Source organism: Phyllostomus discolor, chromosome 1 (genome assembly GCF_004126475.2).
Source record: "Phyllostomus discolor isolate MPI-MPIP mPhyDis1 chromosome 1, mPhyDis1.pri.v3, whole genome shotgun sequence".
In the NCBI taxonomy this organism is placed as follows: Eukaryota; Metazoa; Chordata; class Mammalia; order Chiroptera; family Phyllostomidae; genus Phyllostomus; species Phyllostomus discolor.
The window spans coordinates 184,032,255-184,053,839 of record NC_040903.2 but is presented as its reverse complement, the minus strand read 5'-3'; the positions used below and the strand labels follow the sequence as shown (position 1 = coordinate 184,053,839).

The window sequence follows — 21,585 nt, the reverse complement described above, 5'->3', positions numbered from 1 at the left end:
GTATCCAGCTTCACCTAAACCACACAGAGCTAGAGTAGAACAGCCATGGTTCCTCAAGAGCAGATCATGGGTGTTTATCATGAAGAAGCAGTGTGGGGCAGGTGAGAGTAACGTGTGTTCTCTCCAGCCACTGGCCTTTCCTTGTGGTAACCTTTCTCATACCAGAAAGGCCGACTCCTGCTTTAGTCCCATTTGACTCTGTAAAGCATCACACCAGCTGGCTCCAGGCCCTAGTCTACTGGGGAAATGTTTGTGATAATGTTCATATTAAATTCTATTAAAATAGTGATTTCGAATGTGTAAAATGGCATGGTATTAAACTAGTAATTTAGAATATGTAAAATGGTATGGTCTAATGGTGATAATTCCTTTCAGAGGTGACTTTAGCACCTCTGTCAATTAGCTTGGAAGAATGAGCCCACTTTTAGCACAGTAGTCCTGGCTGGAACCTCCCTTGGAAAGACCTTATTTTATACATTCTTACATTTGCATGTTTCCATATAACATGCATAAGACTGCAGGCTTTTAAATAAATGATATATTTTTAATGACATTTATTTTTAGAGAGAAGGGAAGGGAGAGAGTAAGAGAGGGAGAAAAACATCAATGTGTGGTTGCCTCTCACATGGCCTCCACAACCCCCTGGGTTGTGGGGACCTGGCTCACAGCCCAGGTATGTGCCCTGACTAGAAATTGAACTGGCGACCCTTTGGTTTGCAGCCTGCACTCAATCCACTGAGCTATACCAGCCAGGACTATAGATGATAATTTTTATTATACTATAACCCATCTCACCATTCTTTTAACATTATTTCTGTAAATGATGACTTGTTAACTAATATGTGACTGCAGATAAACAGCCTATGTGCTTAAGAGTTCTAAGAACTATCTTCAGAAGAAGCAGACTCCAACTTTCAGACATTCCAGCTCTGAAAGACTGTTGATCTTCAACCAGTTTCTGGACAGACTGTGTTAATTTGCATGTAGCCCCCTCCATGGAGAACTCTCAATGCCCTCCTTTTGATTCCTGTGTTCTGGGGTTTTTTTTTCTTCTTCCTCCCTTTTCGCAAAATCTCCTGCCTGTGTCTAACTGTTAAGATGGTCTTTGCAATGAGAGTCCATCATCTTCTCAAGTTGTCGGCTCTTGAATAAACCTGCTTTCCTTCCACCAGACCTTGTGTCTCAATTACTGGCTTTTGAGTGGCAGGCAGCCAAACCTGGGTTCATTATCAATACAAGTTCAGGTCAGAATTTCTTCACTTTTTACTGTCCATCTGTGACAGAAGAGCAGAAGCTTATAGGCAGAGACGGCACATGAAGTTCAACATCTTTGCCACACACTTTGCTATGTTTTGTCTTCCATCGTTTTTGCTATCTGTCCCATGAGCTGAGAGCCTTTGGGAGAACAGGATGGGGAGTGTGGCTTAAATGATTCTGTAACTCAAAGTAAACATATATATCATATCTTTTTCTTTAGGGGGTGGTAGAATAAAATCAAGAAAAGGAAAAGTTGAATTTTGTTCCCTATGACATTATCAATAATTTCAGAAAACCTTTCACTTTATAGCCTATGGACCCCAGTCGAATATAATTATAGGACAGTAATGGGGTTGTTTGAGGATTTAATTCAGTAAAGACCTAATAAAATCAGTAGAACTTAAGAGCCTGTCTCTGGGGTTAAACTTCCTCAGTTTATATTCCAGCTTCATTGCCTGTATGAACCTGGGTTGGTAATTCAACTACATATGTAGTTTCCTTATCTATAAAATGGGATTAACAACAGTGGTTAGTTTATAGAATTGCGATGACAATGAGCAAGAGTGCATGTATATAAAGCAATTCAAAGAGTTACAAGAAATTGCCTTTCCCACGAAAGCTTCTGGTTATAATGTCCCAACTCTTAGTTCCCGGGTTCCCCTTGCTCCCACTCTGGACATGTCATCTTGGGCAGCACGCCCTTTAAGACCACCAAGCCAGCTCCCTTGCTGGTCCTCAACACATATTGTTCTGCCCGGCGTTGGAAAAGGGGCTCCTTCCTCCCAGCGCTGTCCCTTACACTCACACAGGGACATCTCCAGCTGCAAAATTCCTCTTCGAACTTCCCTTGGGGAGACTCGGCTGCAGCGCTCATGAACCCTAAGCCCTGGTAGACACATGTCAAGTGTTGCAAGGGATCACCTCGTTGCCCCTCAATCTACATGGGTGAGGGCGCCGCAGCACAGGCCGCGGGCCACTCTCCCCAGAACCTTGTCCTATGTAGGTGGGCGTAGGCGATGTGCCCCGACTTCCGGATCTGGCAACGCTTGGCAACTTTGGTAATGCTTTCTGCCTTGGTGGCCTCATCCAAGGCAGAAGAAGGAAGAGTTCAATTTCAGGATTCTACTTCAGCAGTTATTGTTGTCCTCAGTACCCAGAATCCTTCAGAAAAACAAGCACTTCAGCTGGAGATTCACTGGTTTCTGAGCGCTGCAACTGACCATCCACGCACAGGCAAGGCACACGGCTTCCCTGAGCCTTGGTTTCCCTCCTCTAAATCGGGCCTGATATCACTTGCTCTGTGTAAGGTCCAATGCCATAATGTATGCAAAACTCTTTATAAATGAAGGAGAGCTTTTATATATAATGAATTTAGAGATAAAACTTTTCTTAACTAGAAAAATAATTTGTAATTATCTGTTGTAATACCCCCCTCCAAAAATACCCCAAATTATAATTTTGGTCTGGTTTTGCTGTAGTCAGCAAACATCAGTCTGTATTTTTTATTTTGTTGGCAAATATAATTTTTTGGAAACTAAAGCATTTAAAATCACTTTATCTAATGTAAAAATAATGAGGGCTGTGCTGTCCCAGATGGTTCATAAAGAGTTTCTAATAACTTATAGGACTGCAAGATTTTGCACATAAAAATATAGAACACCCAGTTAAATGTGAATCAGATAAATTATGAATAATTTTTAGTATAAGTCTATCCCACATATTGTATGATTTTGTCTACTAACCCCACTGGTAAGTATCAGTAGACTATCAGCAGAAATCATTACTTATTTTTATATTTCCACATCCAGCACAGTGCCCGTCTCATAGCAAGTGCTTAATACACAGTTACAAAAAAAATCATTAGAATATTTATTGGGATAACTGCTGGCCATGTGATAATTACTTTCAGCAAAATCTTTGAGCTTTGGTTTCCTTATTGGTTAAGCAAAGATAATAGTAAGTGCCTCACAGGTTAATGTAACGGAGGGGTAACATGAAATGGGATATGTGAGCCACCTTTCAAGTTGTTAAAGCAATCTACAAATGTGCTACAAATCTGCTACAAATAGCGCAAGGAGTAGAGCTGCTGAGAATGGCATTTTCATGGTAGCCTCTGCAATAAAGAGAAAAGAGTATGTTTTCTTAATATTTCAGTAAGAACTACACGTTTAGGAAGTAAACCCAGAGTACAGAGAGCAGTTCCTCCGGGGCTGTTCTGGTTCCCCCTACCCCCACCCAGCTCTCCAGAAGAGGCCCTCCCAGTGTCTGTTTAAGCTTGGATGGGTTTCTGCAGGGAATTAAGCTGTGCCTAACTCCTGGTTCCCCGGATCCCTGCCAGCCTATGCCCAACCCCTTCACAGCTCGGCTGTCTGATATGGTGATTGTGAAGTAGTCAGTAAGGTTTGCAGTGTAAGTTCTGGATAATTTTCTTGAAGCATCTGTTAAAACCATGAAAAGCCTACTTCAAAAGTCAGCAATAGAAGCTAGGTGTAAAAGCTGTTTCCTTCACCTGGGAGAGCCAGGAAGTTGTGAGTTAAGACTCAGTGCTCCCTTCTGTGCCAGCATTTTTTCATGTCGTTGAAGTAGTGAGTGGTTTTAAGGTGCCATATGTGTTGGCGTAATTGCACACACTGGCAGAAATTGTTTGGTGCAATTTCTCAAACTTATTTAAGTTTGTTCTCAGAAACCAAAACAGCCCATTAGCTTCCAAGAATACATTTGTAATTCCTGGGAAAGAATTACTCCGTGCATTTCAAATGGGGCATATTAAGCTTCCATTTTTTGGGTCTTTCTGAATTTCAGTTTTCTTTACTGGCTGCATTTCAACATCATCTCTGAATGTGGGAGGTCTTGTGGCTCAGTCCTGTCTCCTGCAGCTCCCTCTCTGTGTCAGCTGACCTCACCCAAGTTTGTAGTGATTTAAAAATCTTTCAGTTGACAGTACCCACAGTCCTCCAGGTTAGTGTTAACCTTCTGAGCAGGTTGCCCCTGTGTGATCCAGCAGCCTTTCTGACACCCCCACATGGGTGTCTCTTAGACTTCTTAAACCTAATGCACTTAGTCTCCCTCCTCCCTCCACATCCGGCCGGGTCCTCCCCTTTCACATACTGGTTCTTTCTTCATTGCTCAGTAATGGCCACCAGTTGCAAAAGCCAGAAACTCAGGGGTTATTTTAAGGCTTTCCCTCCCTCATCTCCTGCCTTCTACCCCTCTCTTGGCTTGCCTTGAATCATCTATCATCAAATCTTGTCAGATCTGTCTCCAAAATTGTCTTGGCTCTGGTTGCTTATTTTCATCTTCGCACCACCGCTCCAGCCAAAGCCACTGCCGTCTTTCACCTGAGCTCGCCACTCCATCCTAGCCCACTTTCCACACACACACCTGCTTTCAACTCCGATTACTTCCAATTTCTTCTTTAACATACTCTTAGTGTTATTATTTTAAAAAAGTGTTCTGTTTCTCTCCCATTCATCTTTTTTTTCATTTTCTATTCTTTGGAAAATAACAGCTGGACTCTTGAAATCCCATTTGATGAACACGGAATCGGCGCTAACGAGACACCTGTGTCAAGGAAGGCAGTGGTAACGTTTGATGGGAACCAAACTGAATCACGCTGCAGGCACCAACCCTGAGCCTTGGGGCAATGCTTGAAAGCTTCCCTCAGGTTCCCCTTCAAAAATTATCTACAACTGGCCCTGGCTGGAGTAGCTCAGTGGATTGAGTGCGGGCTATGAACCAAAGTGTCTCAGGTTCAATTCCCAGTCAGGGCACATGTCTGGGTTGCAGGCCATGACCCCCAGCAACCGCACATTGATGTTTCTCTCTCTTTCTCCCTCCTTCCCTCTCTAAAAAATAAATAAATAAAATATTTAAAAAAATATCTACAACCTTTTCCTCCTTCTTTAATGTAACTACTCTTCTTCAACTGCAAACTTCCAAGACAAACATAAAAGTGTTTTTAGCCAGTGTTCCCTTGTCTGGTTTAATGACTGTGCTTCCCCGCTGCAGGTGTACAATATGAGGCACTAAAGGGGATTTTAGTGCCAATCTGTGGTCAAACAACAATTTATAGCTGTTTACATGGGAAAATGTATATAAACTTGGGCAAAGCTCCCATTTATAAGTGAAATTCTGTCTATGATATATGCTTTGAGTTGGAGCAAAATTCAATCAGTAAATATTTTTTGAGAGCCTTCTAGGTGAAAGCCAGCACTCCAGGGGTTCTAATGTTCTGTAAATAAAATAATGACAGAGAGACACGCTATCTCACCTAATCCAACGAAGAAACTGAAGCCTGGAGAGAAAAGATGGCTTGCCAGAAAGCACAGCACTGCTGAGAGGCAGAGCTGACGTTTCATCCCCAGTTGTCTGATTCCAAGTCTGGGCTCTTTCAACTGGGCTGTGGTGCAGAAATCACGCTCTGAAAAGACCGTGGCAGAAGCCAAGCCGGACCTTAGAAAATCCTTGAAAGCTATGCTGTCAGCAGCTTCGGGGAAAAGATAAAATTTTTGTGCTAAATCTCAGAAAAAGTTTCCTCAGACTGTAACCATATCAGAAACGCCTCTTAGTGAATGCCATCCCAGGTTACTGAGAGATCATAAAGAATCATTGGAGTGACCAAGACTCCAGAGGACCAGGCCTCTGGGGCTGTGACTGGGATGGTCCCTTGGCAAAAAGAGAAGAGGATACAGTGGTGCAAACTGCCATTTCTCAGGAAAGCGTATAACACACTCTGCTTTTGCCCCTCAAATAAGAGTTTATAAATAACAGGCCTCAGATGTGTCACTTTGATCTAAACCCTTGATGGAGCTAGACACACAATACATTTTCTAATTACTCTGTTGTGATTTGCCAGAAAGCCTGGGAAGCTTTCCATGCCTCTTCCATGCCTCTGCTGATCAGGCCAGCTCAGCATGTATCTTAATGGTCTCCATTCAGAAGGCAGAAACAGGGATGCAAAGACAATCCTGTCCTTGCTGCCCAGATCCTTAGAGTCAACACATCAGTGTTCATGAGACAGCTAAAAGTAACTGCCAGGCCCTGGCTGGTGTGGCTCAGTGGACTGAGTGCCGGCCTGCAAACCGGAAGGTCATCAGTTTGATTCCCAGTCAGAGCACAGGCCTGGGCTGCAGGCCAGGTCCCCGCTTAGGGGCATGCGAGGGGCAACCAACTGATGTTTCTCTCCCTCTCTATCTCTCTTCTGCTCTCCCTAAACATAAATAAATAAAATCTCTAAACGTAACTGCCAGTGCAGTTTCCATTACATGCTCACATTTCAAAGTTGCAAACGTGAGGAAATTCTTGATGCATCTGGAGTTTATTGACTTGCTTGTTAATCAGCCAATTTCACGAGTATTTATTGAACAGTGAGTGTGTACCCAACATCCTTTCATGGAGACATAAGAGATTCCAAACAAGTAGAAATTGATTCTTCTTAATTAAAGCATTTCTAATGTCAATGCATTTATTTAGTTGTTAAATAGATCTTAAACATGTGTGAGGTTGATGAGACATATACACATGAGAGGTACTGAATACAGGAGAGCATAATTAGGCACTACACTTCACTTCTCCTGAAGGGCCAGGCAACTCAACAAATGTTCATGAAAACCTACAAGGGCCAGGACAGCCAGGGAGAAAAAAGTTAACCAGAAACTGCACTACAGTATGGTGTCATTAGGTGAGTACAACATGCACAGTGGAGGGCAAATGGTCAAGGAATGCCCTTGAAGGCGGGCAACACTTGAACTGAGTCTTAAAATTAAATAGCAGTTCACAGAACGTAGGCCCAAGAGGTCCATGGGGAGAAAGGTCAGTGACATGGCTGGAGAAAAAGGCAAACTGACTTGCTTGTAACAGCCTCAGAAGTCACAGCTCCTTCCTTTCCAAATGCCCCACCAATTCAGGTGACCTCAGCTGCCTCGCACTTTGACCTCTCCTTCCTTTACTCAGTGATACCTCAGAGCCCTATGTGGACTCAGCTTTCTGCACCACAGGGAGGAAATTGTCCCCAAGCAGAAGCAGGACCTCTTGGAGCTGACCTTGTGACCTTTCTTAGAGATTGCACTCTTGCACCCCCTGTTGGCCAATGCCTGAAAAACAGTCACCCCATGTGGTTTGTCCAGCTTTGTTTGCAGCAGGAAGGGGGACTAGTCCTGTACAAGTTACTTTATCATAGCTGGAGCTTTCCCATATCTTGAATAATTCTTCACTGGCCCCTGATGCTGTCTACCTTCCAATATCTCAAACATCTGCCCCCATTCCTATTCCTTCCATTTTCCTCACCTTCTCCCCACTGAAGCTGCTTTTGCAAGTCACCTGTGACATCCTTATTTCCGTAGTGAGTATTTCTTCCACCTTCACTGTCTTTGACCTCATGGTGGTATGTGAAAAGGTTAGTCAGTGTCTCCTTTTTGAAACTCTTTTCTCTCGGATTCTCCCCTCTATGACTCTGCTTCTGCCTCTGACTCCTCCTGCTCTGTTTTACTTGCTGGTCTCAATTTCTCCACCTCCTGATAACAGGTATTCCCAGACTGTTCCCCAGGGTGCTCACCTGCTTCTATCTATTCATAGGTTTATATATTTAATTTCCTTTCTTGCCTTCTACTCTCTCATTTATGCTTATGATTGCAGCTTTGTGTGACCAATCCTGTCTTCACCCAAACTCTTGCCAGAATTGTCCAGTTGCCTCATAGATATTTTTATCTGGATATCCCACCTCAAAATCGATTTGGCTGCTGTCTCCTTTTTAACCTTATCTTATACTCTTCACTTCTTTGACTATCGTACTCCATCTACACTGACTAAAACACACCAAACTCTTTCCCACTTCAGGGGTTTTGCACGTGCTGTCTCACTTCCTGAGTCACCCTTCCTTCTGTTTTTGCAAGCCTACCTTCTCATCCTAAGGTCTCCACTTCCCCTTAGTCTCCTCAGAAAGACTTCCCTTAACTGCACAATCTACCTAAATGCCACCCTGTTAGTCCTTATCACCACTCCCACTTGCTTCTTTCACAGTACTTATAACTTGTAATTGTTTGTTGATGTATTTGCTTATCCATGCTATATTCATATGTCTATGTGTTTATTCACTTATTCTAGGCTTCAAAAGGGTGATGCCCTGTCTGCTTTATCAATTAAGCTCTGTTTGGCATCAAGCACAGTATCTGGGACACTGTAGATTCTCAGTAAATACTTGTTGGCTGCATGAGTGAGCATATAACCAGACTCATTGTTCTTTTCTTCTCTGCAGAAAGATCCTTCACCCTAGCTTTCCTGTGCTAGGCATTGATGTAAGAGACACAAACATATAAAGTATAGTCTTTAATACTTCTGCAACCTTTTGCTCATCTATTAATAAAAAAAATATTGTTTCTGAGACAAAATGCACACTGAGCTAAAAGAAACTAAGGGGTTAGATGCTCTGGAGTGGTGCTGGAGAAAAGAAACTGATTACAGAGTCCTCAAGACTGAAAACCATGATTGGTCTGGTAGCCCAAACTGCACACCATTACAGTGTAGCTTCACTGTCGTTGAGTCCAGATGGTGTGGTTGATCCCACAGACCACAGGCTGTTTTCCTGATGGTTTTGACTAGTTTCCCAAGAAGTGGCTGCCGTAAAAATGTTGTTCCTACTTCTTTGGTCTTACAATTGCTCACACGCTCCAGGCTCAGGTTCTTGCAGATCTTCATTCCCATGAAAGCCAAGACTGGTCAGTATATTAGTGCTTTCCATGTTGGGTTATAATTCACCTGTTTTCCAGTCTCTTTGCCCCAATATACTGTGAACCAAGGCAGAGAAACTGGGTCTTTGCCCTCTTTGTAGCTTCTATATCCCAGTTCAATGTCTGGCACACAGGAGACCCCTCAGTAAATGCGCATGAATGAAAGAACAAGGTTCGCCAAGTTTTCTCTAACCTAAACAAATAGTAACCAGAAAAATTACTCTCTGGGCTATAGGTGTGAGGTCAAGGTTAACCCAGAGTTTTTTCTTTGACATCACATAACTTTCATTTTCACATGGCAGCTCCTCTCTGCAGTCCTGGGCCTGGGGGCAAGTGACCATCAGTTATGCAAAGAAAGAGCCAATGAGGACATAATGTGGGGAACTGGATGAATAAAGATGGCTAAGGGAGATGGACCAATGAATGTTTAGAAGGTAATGCCAGCAGGACCGTTTGCCTTATTCCAGGCCCTGCATAGTACATTTAAGTCATTTTTTAAAATAGTGTGAACAAAGTATCTTCCATTCCATTAGCTAAAATTAGAATTCAAGAGTAGAGCATGCCCAACAAACTGCAAGCGCTGCCTCTACAGGAGAATTTTTTAACATATTATGCTCAATTGTCAGTACTGGTGCATTAAGCATTCTATCACGCGCATAGCTGCTGTAATTTGCCTTACTTGGGTGAATATAGTACTCCCAGGGGATAATTTGTTCTTGTTTGTTTATGAAGGGAACAGAACTTTAATATATATTCCTCATCTTTGACCAAGAAATTATGTTTTTAGTGGGGATTTTGATTGAACATTTGCAACAGCCATGGGAGCAGGGAAGTGATTAACATGCTAAGTCAGGTCCCCTGAATTCTGGGTAGGAAGATTTCAAGAAGCTTAAAGAAAGTTTTACATCATCTCTTATTAAATTACAAAGCCATACGTGATTTTCGTGAACTTTTGCGCAGTGAATAAAATACTATTTTCTAACAAAACTACTCTGAATTACCCAGCTCTGTTGTCTTTTCTCCCATCCATCCATCCATCCATCCATTCCCCCTGCAGATCCTCATTTAGCCCAAGATTTGTCAGTAGATTAGGGCTTTCCATGCTGGGGTTGAAACTCACTTGTTTTTGATGTTTTCAGAATCTAGGTTGAGAAAACTCTTCCTTCCCTCTTGCATTTGTGCTGTCTATAATTTTTGCATGTGCTTTCTCACCTCCTCTGCCTTTCTCAGTAAATGCTAATCCTTTTGCCCTTACTGTCCAACCAAAGCACCCCTTCCACAGTCATTGGTGACTGTCCTGTGACTAAAGCACACTGTGCCGTGATCTTCTCTCTCACTCTCTTTCTTTGACTTCCACAAAGTTACATCCTCCCCCAACCTTTTGGGCTGTTTTTTTTTTATAGGTCCATATCCCTTTTATTATTGGTTTTCTTGAGTTTCAGCCCCAGTCACCTGCATTTCTCAGTCAGCATTCTCCCTCTGGATGATCTCATTCCCTACCATAACCAAGTACCACAAACTTGATGGCTTAAATAACGGAAATCTCTTGTCTCAGTTTTGGAGGCCAGAAGTCCAAGATCAAGGTGTCAGCAGGGTTGTTTCCATCTGAAGCCTATGAGAAGGAATCTATTCCATGCCTCTTGCTTCTTGCCTAGTTCCTGGTGATTTGCTGACAATCTTTGGCATTCTTTGGCTTGTAGAAATATCACCCTTATATCTACCTTCATATTCACATGGTGTTTTCACTGTGTGTGTGTGTCCAAATTTCCCCTTTTTATAAGGACACTAATCATATGGGATTGGGGTCCACCCTAAGGATCTTGCTTTAATTTGATTACCTCTGTAAAAATCTTATTTCCAAATAAGGTCACATTCTGACATTTAGCAGGTTAGGACCTCAATTTGTGAATTTGGGGGGACATGATGCAACCCATAACCTCTCCTATGGCTTTAGTGACTTGCCCAGATACTGGTGACTCTCAGATCTGTGTCTCCATCCAAACCTGTCTTTTCAACTCAAGACTGATGTGCCCAGTTGCCTGCTGCCCATCTGCCCTTGGATGACTTTTAAGCACCTTAAACTCAACATGTCACCCTCCCCCTGAACTAGGTCCCCCTTCTAGCTCAATGAATGTCATCTTATGTGAATGAAAGTGGAACTTAGGCCCAGACAGTTGGGGTTAGGCCTGGACCTGAACATTGAAAGGAGAGTAGGATCTAGGTAAGTGAAGAAGAGGCTTGCTTGCTTGTACGACTGTGGAGCTGGAACTTAGCACAGTGGGTTTCAGTTCATAGACTATGTCAGCCCATCCACCTTGTAGGTGAGGACACCCATAACAATTGTGAAAATAATCTGATGCTGGTTGTTTAGCTTTTTTCATATCCCCCAAGGCAAAAACTTACAGAGCTTCATTTAGATTGTGGCTTAAGTCAATCAGCTGCCTCTGCCAGCTTCTGATTTGAACTCCTCCCGAGTGACACATGTAAATGCTAACAGCATTAGCTGTACCCTGGCATACTTGAATGCCATTTATTTCTTTCTGCTCATGAACAAGGCATACATACTTTGTGAACTGACCCATAGGGTTATGGCTTAAAAGCTGATTCCCAAATGAGAAGGACATTTGCGACTATTGGCAGTGGCAAAGGGCTGAGCAGTCGGTTGGCTGGTCGATTAAAGGCCGGATTATCCATTCATTCAGCATTTAGCTCCCTTTACAGAAATTACTGTGTAATTCGCTATTGCCCTATCCGGACCATAAGAAAATGAGGGCAGTCAACATGCTTTCTTGCCTTCCTTGTACTTAGCTGAGGGCTAGACACAGAGTAGGCGTCGATAACTTGTTGATTAATGGGTTATCACAGAATTAGGCCAATTGCCACAAGCCTTTTGGTTTATTCTGAATTGTTTTTTATTATAATGAATTATGAATCTGTCTTATAAATGCTTTGTTGAATCCATCAATCAAGATACTCACCAAGGCCATTTGGAAGGGAATGTATTCTAGGGGAGCCCTAATATAGGGGAATTTGTAAGTAAAGAGTTTCCACAGTCAGTAGGGAGTGTTTTCCAAGATCTGCAGGGTAATAGTGGCATTGCAGGAGGGAGGTAGTGATGCCTCAAGGTGCATATAGGCATCCTAGCACCTTTTACATACACCTGTATGTGGGTCAATACCCTGGTTCAAATTTACAAGGAATCAAGATTTTGGTGGCAGAAGAGGCAAAATCTCAGCTAAAAGAAAGTCAGTGTGAAGACTTGATGAAAAGCAAACAGGATGATTCAAGGAAGCAAACTCAACCTATGAAAAACCAGGATTAAAGAAATTAGAAGCGGTTACTTACTTTAACAAGAAATTATTTCTAAGCATAAATACTCCCATTCCCTCTAAAGTATGATTTATACTATTGCATTATTTGTATGTGTTTAGGAGTGGTGTAGATGGCGTTATAAAAACAAAATTGTTGTGTGGTCTTAAGGTCAGCACCTTAACCATGTAAGAGGAAGGGACATATGTCCAAAAGCACAACTTCCAGAGCTGCGTTTTCTATAGATTTACGCCAGACCAGAACAGTGCTTTCAGTTTCATTTTCTTCATACAGCACAGCATTTTCTTATCTATTTTGCTTCAACTTACCGAGCTGATCTTCTTGGAAAATGCTCTAAAGAGATTGCTAGATGGGATCTTATATTTCTCTGGGTTTTCCTGGGTTGAAGTGAATATTTCAGAACCATCAAAACAAGGCTTTTTACTATAGGGCCAATGAGTCTCCAGGTGCTGTTGGCATTAGGGTGACAGGAATGATGGGAGGAAAAGTGAGGTTGGTGCATCTTACAGATTCTCCCTCCCTGCCTTCACCTGGGAATCATCTTCCAGATGGAAAGTTACCAGCAGGTGTTCAGCAAAGGTAACATGGCTAGCTATGCCCTCTTTAGAATATATGCCATTGGGTTCTTATAGGGAAGCTGGCAAGAATGCCAGAAAATCTCCTAGATGCCCTCAATGGGCCCTTCTCTGAGTACAGGGACCATCCTCCACAGAGGTGGATGCAGTCCAAAAAGAAGTGGTGAGGTTGCCAGATGGGAGGGGAATTTGGGGGTGTGAATAAAAAAGGGTGAAGGGATGAAGAAGTATAAGTTCCAGTTATATAAACAGTCACAAGGATATAAAGTACAGCATAGGGAATATAGTCAATAATATTGTAATAACTGAGTATGGTGCCAGATGGGTACTAGACTTATAGGGGTGATCACTTTGTAAGTTATATAAATGTCTAATGACTATGTTGTACACCTGAAACTAATATATTGTATGTCAACTGTAATTGGAGAAATTTAAGAAAAGAAGTGGTGAGTAAAGACATCAGAGAGAAAGGGGAAAGGACAGGTGAGGAGGGGTCCATGAGGCTGGGTGCCTGTTAAAGCCCTGGAGAGTGGATATCAGACATGGCTCTTGATTGCAAGCCTCACGAACCAGTTAACAACAGGGAGATTTACTGAGTAGATCTGGAAGGTGAGACTCACAGAGCCTTGGAAAATGTGCGGGATCTGAGAGGGCCACCACAGTTGAGCAGCTGGGACAGACAATCTGCCAGGATGCTATTATCACCATCACTACCTGATACCCTGCTGCTCGTGAAATAGCAACAATCTGTCTTCCTTGAGATTCAAAGTTCTGGATAGGAGGGTCTGATTGGCTGAAACCCAGTCATGCCTGCACCCTATTGCCAGGGGCAGGGAGAATTCTTTGGCTTTTTTTTTTTTTTAACTTTCCATTATGGGATATGGGACATTGTTTCCTGAAATGGGAAGGGAATGTGATGCTGGCCATTAAAAATAGGACAGAGGATCAAGATATCCACACTAAAAACATTGAGGGAGTTGTTAATTGGGCTTAGAGATTTTTTAAAAAGTATTCTTTTGCAACAAAACCCCCACTTTCTATTATCTGGGAACTTATTTAAAATCAAGACTACCACCAAAAAATTTTAAGGCAATTTTGTGATATTTCTGCTGATTCCTCTATAGGATAAACTAAACAGATTCAAAGTTCTTCCTTAGGCACTTTCTCTAAGTATACTTTAAGTTTACTTTAAAATCCATTTCAGATTTCTGTGAATGTTCAGCAGAAATCATCGAGCTTAACCCATAATTTAATTCTGCAGATGACGGAAGGTGTAACAGGCTCAGTAGCCAGAGACTGGGTGTGGGCATGAGAAGAGTAGCCGGAATAGGAAAACGAGTTTAGACGTAATAAAACATTGGTGTGATGAGGGCTTCCGCTGATGGAGGGGGTTCATCCCCGGGCAGCACTGAGGAAACAAAGCTTGGTACTGGGAGGAGCTCGAGGGCCAGAAATGATCTAAACAAACAAGTATTAAGGATGATCATTTATTTGGGAGAAGGAAGCCAGAATAAATCAATCTTGACTCTGACCTGTTCTTTAGAATACAGATCCAGAACATATGTTTGATGAGTATAAGGGTTGCCCAAGCAAGAATGTCTTCTTTTCTTCTTGAAGCAGGAGGACCATCTGATATGACAAATGAGAGACTTCCAACCCATCACTCTTAACATAGCTTACTCTCAATACCTATTAAAGTCTGAACACTGCTCACTAACTGAATTTTCAATGCCCAGGCATTCACCGGGGCATAGAAAAATCAATACGGTCTATTTATAATCCTTGACTGCATCCCAGGTTACATTCTGAATATTTATTTTTTGTTAGGACTGGCATTATATTAACCGAGTGGTACAAAACCATACAGCACGGGGCAGTGTCTTCATTAACAAGATTGAAGATGACTGTTTCGTGGTCCAATCCCTGAACATGCCTCTGGGCCTGGCTCTGAAGTTTCAGATTTGCCTTTTCAGGCCAATGATTTAAATATCTCCAGTGGCTCAACTACTTTTAGGCCTTTCCACAAATGAACCATTGAGAAGTAGCTGGCAGCAGGCAATAGGCTTGGAGCTACATTGCATAAGAAGGTACAGAGGCCAGGGCGTAACATGTCAGTGAAAATGAAGAAGCAAGAGAAACTGCTAGTTTGGCTTACAAATCCAGCACTTGCCAGCTACACAGGATTTATCAACTTTTAAGTAACTATGGCCAATATTTTATCTCAACTCCATTTCAACTTGCCATCCAATCTGTTTTTGGACTTTTTCCTTTCCACACACAATTGCCAAATGATCACACAACGCAACCTGATATTCACCTAAGAAAACAGGAGAAGGCACAACTCGTGTAAAAATAAATTATAAAAGATACTTGAAAGATAAGTAAAAAATGATTCAAAGTATCTGAGTGTTAGTCCCTTTTGAAGAGCATGAAAAAAATGAGGGTTCACTGAATTCTAGACAGCCTCTTTCATTGCATTTGAAATACTCAGTTAGAAACATAGTCATAGAAAGTATAGTAAACATTTTAGATATTTAAAATGATAACATTTTGTATTATGACAGTTTGATAATAACAATATTAACATTGCATTAATCTAACCGTAGTAATCAGTATGTAATTCTGTTGACTTTTGGGTAGCTGTACATTTTTTATTTCCTTAATTCCAAGATTAAATAATAAATTTTAATCAGCTTGACTCTGCTGATAGTACAGCTAACTCCATTTTTACATACCTCTACTTATTTTTCCCAAGATTGAGAACCAGAAAAAGAAGAAAAAGAAAACAAGACACATCTTTGTCATAGATGGAGAGGCCTGGGCTGCGGAACTAACATTTGCATCGAAGTTACACTGCTGTTCTGCTAGTTTCTTGGTGGAGATGCTATTTTCTTGACATCACTGCTTCTCGGGTTCTGCTTTGATTGCTTCAAGTGATTACTCACATAGTACATAACACGATGTATTCAAAGCCAAATTAAAACCAATATACTATTGCTATTCCAATATTTGGTCTTCCATCTGACAGTTTCTACCACCTTCCTGCCATCACAGAAGCACCCCAACAGGACATAGCCTCCATAGCCCAGAGAAAACAATAGCCTCTGTTCTCCACCTTGCGTCAGCAACACTAAAGACACTCCTAACTACAGTGAAGAACAAACACAAATGCTCCAGAGAGCAGGTAGAACAGTCTCCCACCTACCTTGGAGCTGTGTCCATCAGTGTCTAAGTTGATTCTGATACTTTACTTCTGATCACCCCGGTTGCCCCTCAACAGGCATTTTTTGAGGTCATACTGTATATAGAACATTTTACCTGGCTCTTGGAGATACCTTTAAAAGTGTACAATATATAGATAAGAAGAAGAATTATGGATATATGTGTATACATGGGTTGATACATACACACTTATTTCCTAGCTCTGACAACTGAGAAGACCGACATTCAGGGGTATTTCGCTAACAATAATCACACAGCCAGACTTTGGTTTCTAAATACTGTTCTCCAATGAAAGGAAATCAGGATCCTTGAAGAGATGACTGATTCTAGGAGTGGGGCAGAGAAAATAAAAGACGAGCCCAGAGTACTTGTAATGCCCGGAAGTAAGGAAGAGCTCCAGAAACAAAAGAATGGGAACGTGTCAAAGGAACTCAGAAGTCAGTCTCCCAGTGGTGAAGGATGAAATAATTTGAGCACAAGAATAAACAAACCAGGTTTGATCATAATTCAGAGTATACAAAAAATACAGGAGTCCATACTGATATAGATAAATGATTGAATAAATAAAGGAAGGATGAAAGACAAATCTCCTTTTCAGAAGAATTCCAAATAAAATATACAGACACTCTTTCCAGAAGGTAAAGCTTAACACATCCCCACCCTGCACCCCGGAGTGTGGGCTGGACTCCGTGACTTGCTTTCAAAGAACAAAGTATGGCAAGGGGAGAAAGGGAGTGGAAAAATTGGGCAAATACTACTTTGGCCAGGTGATCAAGGCTAACATCATCAGTAATAAGTCGTATCAGTAGCATAAAAGGATGGTTATCCTATGGTAAGGACACTTCACCTCTGTGACGTTCTTCCCCAGAACACATGGCCCCAATATAAACATGAGAAAAAAACATCTGACAAACCCCAGTCTGAGGGACCGCCTACAAAACACTTTGGCAGCACTTCTCAAAACTGTCAAGGTCATGAGAAACCAGGAAAGACTGAAACACTGTCAAGGACCATAGGTGGCTAAAGCAACATGAAGACTAAATGTAATGTATCCTGGATGGGATCCTAGAATAGAAGGTCATTAGTGATGCAACTAATGTAATTCAAATGAAGTTTGAAGTGTTGTTAATAGTAATTGCCAATGTTAATATCTTGATCTGGATAAATGCACCAAGTGTGTGTAAAATATTAACACTAAAGGAAAATGGATGAAGAGCACACGGGAACTCTCTGAATTATCTTTTCAACTTTTCTGTAAATATAAAACTATTCTAAACCTAAAAGTTTATTTAACAAAGAGATAGAGAAGGACACAGCGTCTGACATCAGGTGGCTTTTGCAGATGGAGAGGGAAAGCGTTGACACATGAGAAAGTGAAGTGTTGGGGCGGCTAGTGCCGGGCTGCTGCCAACTGAGCTCAGGCCATACAAGGGCAAGGGAGTACACATGCAGGAGATCCAATAGCGAAGGCTGCCTGAACCAATCAGAACTTGATCAAGGATTTAAGGATTTGGCTAGATTCGGAGTGTTCCAGATAAAGGAACAGCCCATCAAAAGCTTAAATGCTTCCAGTGCTGAGAGTAAAGTGTCAGAACACAGCCAGGACCAGCTTCTTTGAAATGGGGTATTCAGGTTGGGGTAGAGGTTGGCAAAATGAGAATGTAGGGCCCCTTGGTCAAAAACCAGGGGAGGGGTGGGGGGGAATGGCTTTTTCCTTTTTTATGCACTCTCTCTTTGTGTGTATGTGCGTGTGTGTGCATGGGTGTGTCTGTCTCTGTGACTCCATATCATGGCCTTTTTCTTGCTATTTAATGTCTGCTCCCTTGGACATAGGAATACTTACTGGGTGAGTTCTGGCCCCCACAGACACTGGTGGCCCCACCCTGAGACCCCAACACCCCGCATTCCAGCACCCAGGACCCTGTAAGATTGCTAAGCAGGAACAAAGATGAAATCCCACCCAGGAGGTAGGGAGACAAGACCATGCATCAACTGAAGCACCAAGCCCCCTGTATGCTCTGTTATGTCATCAGAAGTCACTTACCAAAATATAAAACAGTTTAAAAGATAAAAGCATTGAGAATTTCCAGGTGGCTCCTACACAACACCTACCCTCAGGTACGTGTGGTGATGGTGGTGGTGGGGTCCTTCTAGCACAGCGCCCTATGTGACTGCACTGGTGGCAGGCCCAGAAGATTATTGGGATAGGAAGGGGCTTAGCCACTGGAGGATCCTAAAGGCTAAGTGTTTGTCTATAACAGTGGATAGAGGCCAGAGGTCATTGAGGAGACACATGAAATTGGATTTTAGTGATCAATCTGATGAAAAATGCATTGTGGATTTGATGGGAGACACTGTTGGCAGCTTTACCATTAAGGAATTAAATGAGAAAGCAAACATAACGTAACAGTTTGCTTTCCTTGAGATTTGTCTCAATGAGAGACAAATTAGACAGTGTTAACAGTTCTAATTCAGAACAGATGTATCAACCCAAACACCGTATTCTAATGTTCATTTCTAGTTCGTGGATTTATCTAAAAAGACCCTTTATCTTAGGGACACAGACCTTGCCAACACAGCATTTTTTTAGGAGCACCTATAAAATTAGAAATGAGCTCAATGAATATTCCATATGGACTGTGATTATGGCTGCCACATATTTTCCTGCCAAGGGGTTTAAGATCTGTTTCCAATATTTTCCTCCAGGAAGTACTCAACGTGGTGTGAAATCTTTCTTCCCAGGTACCTCCAGGTCATCCATCACTCGATGTAAATCAGGAGCCAACTGCCCCAGTTCGCACAGTGGCATCAGTAGACAGTTATCCCCTCTGTCTGTCACTGAAGATTCATCTGCTCCTATTCTTGAACTTCAGAGCCGAGGATCCTCTGGAGTCTGTGGACACAGAATCGAGAGGCAGAGCAGAGCAGGTAGGCTGGTGACCTCCTCTTAAACAGTGGTACATCCAGGTAACCTTCTAACCAGCCGTGAAAGATCTTGCCATTGTCAGAGAACACAGAGACATTATGTGCATGCTCCGGGCTGGGGGAGGGGAAGGTTTCTCACGTGGGAGAAGGAAGAAGGGAAGTGTATAAATGAAGACAGCTCCTGACTTACGATGGTTTGACTTAGGATTTTTTGCCTTTACAATAGTGTGAAAATGATACACGTTCAGTAGAAAATGTATTTCAAATTTTGAATGTTGATCTTTTCTGAGCTAATGATATGTGGTATGATATGCTGTTCCATGATGCGAGACAGCGGCAGTGACCACAGCTCCCAGTCAGCCACATGATCACAAGGGTAAATAACCAATTCTTTACAGTGTTGTATTAAGTGCCTTCTAGATTTACAGTAATTCAACTTACAATGGGTTCATTTGGACATAACCCCATCGTAAACCAAGGAGCATGATTTGTACAGTCTGTTAGGGGTGTACAGTGTAGCAGAGAAACTGAACACAAACCTATTGTTGAAGGGCTTAACCAACACATGGTTAAACAATGACATCTAATGACGTTTACAGGGTAACTAGTTTTCTCAGCTTCAAGGTGTCAAATGCCAGCATCTTTCGTTTCAGCCCTGGGGTTCAGTAATAGTGCAGTGTGCCTGTTCTCCAAGGAATAGAAACACCCATAAAATCACAGACTCTGCTCATGTCCTCCTCAGGACTGTCAGTCCTTGGAGCACTTATAATTTTTGCAACATTACACCTCCTTTGGGATGCTTTACTTGCCTCCCTAATCAGCATTTATGGATTAGTCAAGACCTTTAGCCTTTCCTCTCATCTGCCTACCAACTCCTGGGTTACCTGGGTTACTGGAATTGCTAGGTAAATCTTGTAACCATATCCATGAGTTTCCCAACAAATTTATCATTTTTAATGCAGCTGTCTCCACTAGGCTGCTGCCCAATGCTGTTATTTTCTGATACTCTTTGCCATCCCCAGAGGATGCTCTCAGGCCCCGAGTCCATACTTAGCTTCTCATCACCTCACCATACTCTACCTTTCCCCAAAGAACAAAAGAGTTACATGCTAAGAGATGCCTTCCTCTCTGCCTCAAAATGTTATCTTGTTGCTTATTACCACCACTGCGAGACCACCTTTGTCTTGTGTGCTTTCTACCATTCTGATGTTAACTCCTTCTCCTGTGTCTGGGAGCACCCCTCTCCATCTCTTCCACTGGCATTTTCAGTCTCTCCTCCTCCATTTGTTCCCTCAGCTTGGCAAGCAACACATTAAAATGTCCTGCATCCTTAAAAACAGTAACAACAGCAAAAACAGCAAAATATTCCATGCAAAATAATGGAGTAGTAAAAAAAAAAACAAAACAAAACCAGAGCTTTGAGAAAACTGGCTTTAAAACTAAAGAAGAGAAATGAGCATTCAGGGAACATAGGTGGGGATAGAGTAAACAAATGTTTAAAGGAGACCTGAAAGGCTCTTTCGAGGGTCCTACTGATTTGAGAAGAGGGTCTTTTTTAAATATGGGGAAATATAATTTTCAAAAAGTGACAATATGTTTAAATGATGTGAATCTCAAGACTAAAACTCCTTTAAAATGTGAGGAAAATACCTTAAATCTTCAGAAACTTTTAACTGGCTTTAATAAATTACAATAATATCAGGTCTGTCCAGAAACAGTCCAGCCATTGTTAATATAACAAGAATGGTTTGCACAACATTGATATAACCTGGCAGCCAAGGAGAGTGGAGCAGAATGTGCATGCATGAACAATGATGACTTCATTGTACTAGTCAGTGGGGGTGGTAGACACCATTGAGTGAGCATGAGTACTGTGTGGCCATCACATTCAAAATGACTGAACAAGTAGAGCAATGAATATGCATCAAATTTTGCCTTAAGCTTGAACATTACTTCATGAAAACTGTTCAGATAATTCAGAAGGCCACAGCTATGGGCAGCTGGTAATTGGCAGCTTTATCAGGACAATATGCCCACTCATTCATCACATCTCATGCAGCTTTTTGGCGAAACATCAAATCACCCAGGTGACTCTGCTGCAGCCCAGATTTGGTGTCCTGTGACTTCTGGCTTTTCCCAAAACTAAAATCACCTTTGAAAGGCAAGAGATTTCAGACCATTGATAAGATTCAGGAGAATATGATGGGGCAGCTGATGGTGATTGGGAGAACTGTGTGAAGTCCCAAGGTGCCTCCTTTGAAGGGGACTGAGGCATCATTGTCCTATGAATGATGTTTCTTGTATCTTGTATCTTCTTCAATAAATGTCTCTTTCTCATATTACATGGCTGGATATCTTCTGGACAGATCTCATGTTCCTATTATCCTAGCTATCTGTAGAGCAGAATACACCAGTTAACTAAATGTGCTACTTAATAAAGACTTGCCCTATCATATACAGATAACAAATTTCAAAGACTCTACCATCAAAGATCACATGGGACATAACTTACTCTTTCTGTGGTGTTCAGAAGGCACTTGGGGATATTCCAG

At 42.0% G+C, this 21,585-nt stretch overlaps 1 protein-coding gene across 1 annotated transcript in view; it reads left to right on the top strand.

The window, feature by feature from the left end:
- The window catches only part of SLC35F4 (solute carrier family 35 member F4), a 155,589-nt gene that overhangs the window by 108,045 nt on the left and 25,959 nt on the right, over nt 1-21,585 (top strand). The window contains exon 2 of the mRNA XM_028506827.2: nt 18,851-19,036. Within this exon, the coding sequence (XP_028362628.1) occupies nt 18,851-19,036 (186 nt within the window). The remainder of the gene's footprint in view (nt 1-18,850; nt 19,037-21,585) is intronic.